At 44.8% G+C, this 6576-nt stretch overlaps 1 protein-coding gene across 1 annotated transcript; it reads right to left on the bottom strand.

Moving 5' to 3' along the window:
- Window positions 1–219: 219 nt before the first annotated feature.
- On the bottom strand, window positions 220–5826 carry TRIML1 (tripartite motif family like 1). Its single transcript, XM_016208998.2, has 6 exons — window positions 5419–5826; window positions 5094–5189; window positions 3886–4116; window positions 2527–2549; window positions 2259–2356; window positions 220–770 (listed from the first exon to the last, which is right to left on the bottom strand). The coding sequence occupies exons 1-6, from the start codon at window positions 5824–5826 to the stop codon at window positions 220–222; spliced, it is 1407 nt and encodes a 468-aa protein (XP_016064484.2).
- Between the last annotated feature and the right edge of the window lie 750 nt (window positions 5827–6576).

Here is a 6576-nt window from a genome sequence, read left to right as displayed (position 1 = left end):
AAGATATGGGGCATGATTAGCTTTCTCCTATTTGTGTTAGAAGTTGATTGTCCAATTTAGCTGTTCATTGTGGACTCAAATTAATGAAAACTCTTTGGGGGAGGGGGCTTTACTTTTAGATCACCTGATGTTAATACTGCCAACACATTTGTCATCTTAATTAATAGTCATCTGTTGGTCTCAGACCTCATCCTCAGCGGGGGCTCAGGGGCAGCTCCTTCAGACATAGCTATTCAGTGAGCAGATGGTAAGGGGGCCTGTGTTCGTCCCTTCATTTGGGAGGCAAGGGGAGAATATAGGTCTGAGTGCCTCTTGGAAAGAGTCTGGAGGGAAGCTGTAGATGAGAGACTCATCCGTCACATTGTAGAATGCTATGTGTCCAGACTCATAGTCTAAGAACACACCAACCTTTTGCACAGGCTCCCTGACATGTTGACCTTTTAAAGGTGATGAGACCCAGAGGCTATAATCATCTCCAATTTTTAAGCCTATGAGTGAGAAGAGGTCTCCAGGTGGCTTGGGGTGATTCCCCTTTCTGCTCACGGAGTCCTTACAGATGCCTACTTCCCACTCGGTCTTGTTTCCTACTTCCACCTCCCAGTAGTGTCTCCCGCAGGTGAAGCTCTGAGCACCCAGCACGGTTGCAGACTGGTCAAACCTCTCTGGGTTGTCAGGTAACTTCTGTCGGACCCCTCCATAGCTCACACTTTTCAGATCCTCAGACAAGACAAGGTAGGCATTGGCTGTGGCAGGATCCAGAGTTATATCTGCTGTAAGAGGAGAAAAGAATGAATGCTCATTTGCATTTCTGAACCCCACCCGCTCCATGTATGTGGAATGTAAATTAAATTCTTAATATTCAGTCCTATTTTTAAAAATATAATTTAGGTGAGCCTGGTGGGGATTTTTGTTTTTAGAAAAGAATGTCTGAGCCCTTCTTTCACGGTTTCACAAAATAGAGAGTAAGTTTCTAAAAGGAAGCAGAAGAGAGCTGTGTGAAAAGTGATATTTAGCCTGTCTGAGAGGGAGAGAGGAGTCTCAGGTGATGGGCTGGAGGTTGTTTTGTTCACATGACGGTCTGAGCACTCAGAGCTATGTGTTCACACAAGGTGATGCACCCCCTGTCATCTGTATTCGCTTCAGCCAAGGTTGGGTCTGGTTCTTCACTTGGGATGGGAGAGAAATATTGGCAATTATCATTTACTGAACTCCTACTTAGGTGCCAAGCATTTTCTGTACATTATCTCATTTAATCATGGCAAGTGTTATTGTTTTTCCATTTTTATTAAAAAGAAAACTTAGGTTCGTTCATAAAGGTTATGAAGCTGGACCAAAATTACAAAGTCACCGAGTGCTGGAATAGCAATTCCTAATCAGCATGTTTCATGATGACATGCTCACGTGCAGCTTCACGGGAGTTAGTGCAGCCCCCAGTGACCCTTTGATGAGTGCACTGTGAACCAGTGAGGCCCCTCTCTCACTCTCTGGAGAGGATGTCACAGAAGAGGCCTCCAACTTCCACTGACTCTTCAGACAAGATTAGGTCCCTTTATCATACAATTTTACTTTTATCGATAGATCAAATTCCAATCATCACTAAATATCTGTGATTATTAAGGTCCATCTCCTCAATTTCACTGGAAGTTCTACAAAAGCAAAAGCAATTCTGTCTTATTTGTCATTGTAAGTATGTTCAGAGCCTGAGAGAATAGTACCAGACACATAGTAGGCACTTATCAGATATCTGTTGAGTCCAAAATTGAGTAGGCCTTCCTCTGAAAGTCAGATTGTCAAGACGAAAGTTGAAACCTAATGCTGACCTCTTGTCCTTAGCCAGCCTAAATATCTGGAGTATTCTAAAAGAATAATCTTTGAATGTTCCTTCACTGGGATTTAAGTTTGTTAGCTTTTGTCCTGACAAAGACAGAGGTGGAAACACAGAAACCCTTGAGGAGGTAGGTAGGTATGTGCAAGGGGATGAGACAAACAAAACAGAGCAATGAAAACAAATGAAGGACCAGGACTCCTTAGGGGGAAAAAAGCCAGGCTGACATCAATCCAGCCTCACTGCTTCCGTCTGCTCAGCAGAGATGCTCTGTCGCCCAGCCTTCCCTGCTGTTCCCTGATGGCTCAGGAGGCCTCCACTGAGAGCCTGGCACCCAGAAGAAGCTGCCTAAAGGCTCAGTTTTGCATCCCTTGAAATATAACAAAGTTAACTCTGGAAAACACTGCAAGTTTGACAAATCAGGCTGACTTACTGCTGAATTTTTTTAGCATCTTCCTCATTCCGGTGATGCGGCACAGACTCAGCTCCGTGGGGGTGGTCTCGGGACACTGAAGCAAGAGCGGCTCACTCCTACAGGAGGGCAGAGGGTCACTCCATCTCCACCCAGGCCACGGGGCCTGCTCCAACGTGGGGGACCAGCTGATTCTGTCCCAGCTGCATGGACACTCCCATCCCCACTCTGTCCCCATCAGCACCACATCCCCGTATCTGACATCACTGAACACAGGACGGAAACCTACCTATTCAGTGCTTCTTTCACCTCCTAAGGGTATAAAAGGAAGGAGGTTAGGATTTGTGCACTTTGATACAGTCCTTTGAAAATGTCACAGAATCCACTTCCTATAGCTCTTGAGTGGGGGAGCATATGGTAGAAAACAAATCCCCTACTTCTTCTAGAGGGTGAGTTCTTGTGAACAGGAGATATTTCTCAAATGGCTAGACTACTGTGTCCTTTCCTTTTTCTCATATCATCACTTTGTCAAGAGAACCTGTGGCTGACAAAGGAGCCAGGCTATTGGCTTCACTATCCAATGTCTCGGGGAGTCAGAGATAACTACAGGACAGTGGCCCGTGAGGGCTGACACTAAACCTGTGGGCGGCTGGGGTGGGCTGTTGGGAAGGCGTGGAAGTACACAGTGGCGTTGAGGAGCCAGTCCAGGAAAGAGACCTGAAGCTGGAGTCGGCTGGCCTAGCTTCTGTCTGGGCGGGTCTGGAGAACGCAGCAGCCTGGGAGGGCAGGAGGGAGGAAGCGGCGAGGGCTGTGGCTCAGGACACAGATGCCCGGTTCTCCCGCCTACTAGCTATCGGACAGGCAAACTGCCTAACTGCCTTAGGGCTCAGTCATTACACAAGAGCTACTATAACGATCACCTATCGCACCTACCCTAATAGCACTTATCTTCACCAGGCCTTTTTGAAGATATTTAATGTGCCCAGCCCATGGTCGACGCTCATTAAACTAAAATATTTGACAAAGCTGAGGTTAACAGAGAAGCAGGCAAGGGGGAAACTGGAGCCATCATCAAGCCTGGTTCAGGTGGGTATCCCTCGTTGTGTTTTGTTTTGTTTTTGGGATCCAGGCGATCAGGGTTCGATTCCCGGTCAGGGCACATGCCCGGCTGTGGGCTTGATCAATGACTCTCTCATCACTGATGTTTCTGTCTCTCTCTCTCCCTCTCCTTTCCTCTCTCTGAAATCAATAAAGATATATTTTTTAAAAATATTTTATTTATACTATATAGAATGTTAATTCTGTAGGAAAACTATTTTGGGACCAGAACTTAGTTTTTTAGGTAAATAAAGTTTATTTTGCATGACATGAAATATTGTGTGTGGCCCGGCTGGCGTGGCTCAGCAGCTGAGCTTCAACCTAGGATCCAGGCGATCAGGGTTCGAGTCCCGGTCAGGGCACATGCCCGGGTTGTGGGCTCGATCCCCAGCAGGGAGTGTGCAGGAGGCAGCCGATCAATGACTCTCTTATCACTGATGTTACACCTCTCCCTTCCTCTCTCTGAAATCAATAATGATATATTTTAAAAAAAAAAAGAAACCTTGTGCGTAGCTACCCACTTTTCCGTCCACGCTCCCAGCGTTCTTACCTCAGGAGACACGCTCACCGAGCCCCGGCACAAGGCCTCCATCTGAGCGATCACTTTGTTGAGGCCCCTGACCTGCTGGGTCAGCTTGATCTCACTGTCCCGAAGTTTCTTCAGGTTCTCTCTTTCCTCCTTTTCCAGCAGCTGGAGATGCAGCTGCTCCTCCTCCTTCAGAAACTGGTTCATTTTTATGTATTCGAACGCGACAACCTGTTTACAATTCTTTGTTTCCTCCTGCCGTCCCATGCACACGCACACACATGGATGACATAAGGTTAGTAACAGAATGGGGTTTTTTTTTAGCCTTACAAAGCCCTAGAGTCCCACTGTGACAGCTCTTGAAGCTTGACACATGACGCATCTATTCTATTGACTAGTTGTGTGAATAATTTGATATTTTAGTTGTGGGTGATGTAGATACAGGAGTAAAAAAAACCAAAATTTCTATTCCCAGGGAGCTATGATTCTAGTGGAAAACACACACAAATAAACAAAAACTATATGACAGGTGGTGGTCAGTAGCACTGTAAAATGTAAGGCAATATAAAATAAGAACTAGATGGTGAAAAAAGTGTGCTTATTTATTCAACAAATATTTATTCAATAAAGGTAGGTACCTGGTCACATACTAGAAATAGAAATGTGCATCATCAATACCCCCATTTAAGAACCCAGAGTTTACGGGGAGAATCAGACACACACATATTTTTAAGATGGCTGAACATTTAGCTCTTTGCTTTGCTAGACAGCTCAGATTCAGGTCTGTGACTAACCTCAAGCATTTGTTCAGTTGTACTAATCCTAACTACTAGGTTGCCTTTATTTTCCTTTCTCTCTCTCTCTTTTTTTTTATTTGCAATATTTTTGGCCCCAAAGCATTTTTCTTTCTATTGATCTCCATTTTATGTTATATATCTATAAGCATACATTATATTTTAGATAACTATAATAAGAGCTAATATAGAGGTAGCCTCTGAGTTATAGAGGTACACCAAGAAGGGAGGGGAAGCCAGCCTGGGGAAATTGAGCTGAGTCTTGAGATTCCCAGGTGGGTAAGCAAAGCTAGGCAGCCAGAGCAAGGAGACTGCACACTGTAGATGGGGACTGGAAAATTTCATCTTTTCGCCCCCTAGCATTTCATCACTAAGTATTCCTGTAGAAACCAACCCCTCACAGAATCATGTATGAGACGCACAAGAACAGTTACTGACCTTACACAACATCACTCTCTCCTTCTCATGGCTTAATATAACCTGAGTTTCCTTTTTCTTTTTCCGCAAAAGATTGAGGATTTCCTGGAGTTTCTCCTGCAATAGAAACAAACACTCTGGCAAATGAGCTGGGCACCAGGGGCCTCGGGGACCAATAACAACAAGATGACTGGGACTCTAAAAGAAAGGCTAAAGCAGAATCCAGGCCAAGTTTGTGGCCTGTGCCCAGAGGTCAGCACCCAAGGTTGTCACCGGTCGACAACACTGTGGGAGTTAAGTGATGGAACCTGATCAGTGTTCTGAGATTTGTATTGAGCAGTCTTACTTTGTGATGCTTCTCAGCCTCACTCAAGGGATGCACTCTGTTTATTCCATGACACTGGATTGAGAAAGCGTCTACACCCTGCTCATCATCAGGGGACACCTTAGTGGCTGCCAGCATTCTCCCATAGGCGCCTTGTTTGTCCGTGTTCTGCAGCACCTGGGACCTGAGTTGCTTGCCGATGCCAGCCAGCCTCCCCAGACGCTCATTGGGCTGGAAATGAGGGACCTCCAAAGTCCTCCAGCACTCAGGACAAGATAAAGGAGTGTTATGTTCCTCCCAGCTCCTCAGGAGACACACCAGACAAAAGCTGTGCCCACATTCAGTGGTCACTGGGCTGGTGAAATAGTCCAAGCAGATGAAACAGGTCAGTTCTTCCCTGAGGTTTTCCATCAAATCGGAAGTAGACATCTTCTCTAAGGACATCAGAACAAGGCCACGCCTCTATTCTGGAATTAGTAAATTCGTCTCTGAAGTTCTATTGTTTTGAGTAACAAGTGAGTGATCAGTTGCTATGTTGTTAGTACAAGAAACTCTTACTCTCTTCTGTGCCTGATTCCACCAATTGACACATACTCTCCCAACACAAAGCCAATTATGACTTAATGTGGAACTCCTCTACACTGGTTCATCATCAACCCCAACTTTTAAGGAATCTCCCTCATTGTGTAGGCCACATGCTAGAACTGAGGATACTTATTCCTAACAGAGTTCTCATTTTGAGAGTTGGTTATCATATATTCACAGCACCATAAAACCATTTAAACACATTGGTCTTAGATTGGAAGTTTGGGTAATCTGGTATAAGTTAGTACGGAGATTTAAATCATGATGCTCTCTAATAACATCTGAATTGGACATATGGTCCAAACCTTTTGGGAAATTCCACTAATGGAATCTAGTTGAGAAATGGAAGAAAACTGTAATATCTGTTCCTTCCATCATTAGGCCCTTTTCTGTGCTTGACCAAAGTCTAAAGGCTCTATGCTCCTGTATCAGGTATACTCTGTGTCTTTTCATTTTATTTACCCCAATAAAATTAGAACAATTCCACTGAAGTATTCCCTGACTTTAGATGTACAATGGATTGCAAGAGTTACGTTTATTGTTCTGCCCTGAAGACCATAGTATTTACCTCTCTGCCACCACAGAAAGCATCTA

This window comes from Miniopterus natalensis, chromosome 2, assembly GCF_054644295.1.
Source record: "Miniopterus natalensis isolate mMinNat1 chromosome 2, mMinNat1.hap1, whole genome shotgun sequence".
Classification (NCBI taxonomy): Eukaryota; Metazoa; Chordata; class Mammalia; order Chiroptera; family Miniopteridae; genus Miniopterus; species Miniopterus natalensis.
This window is presented reverse-complemented; position numbering and strand designations above follow the sequence as displayed.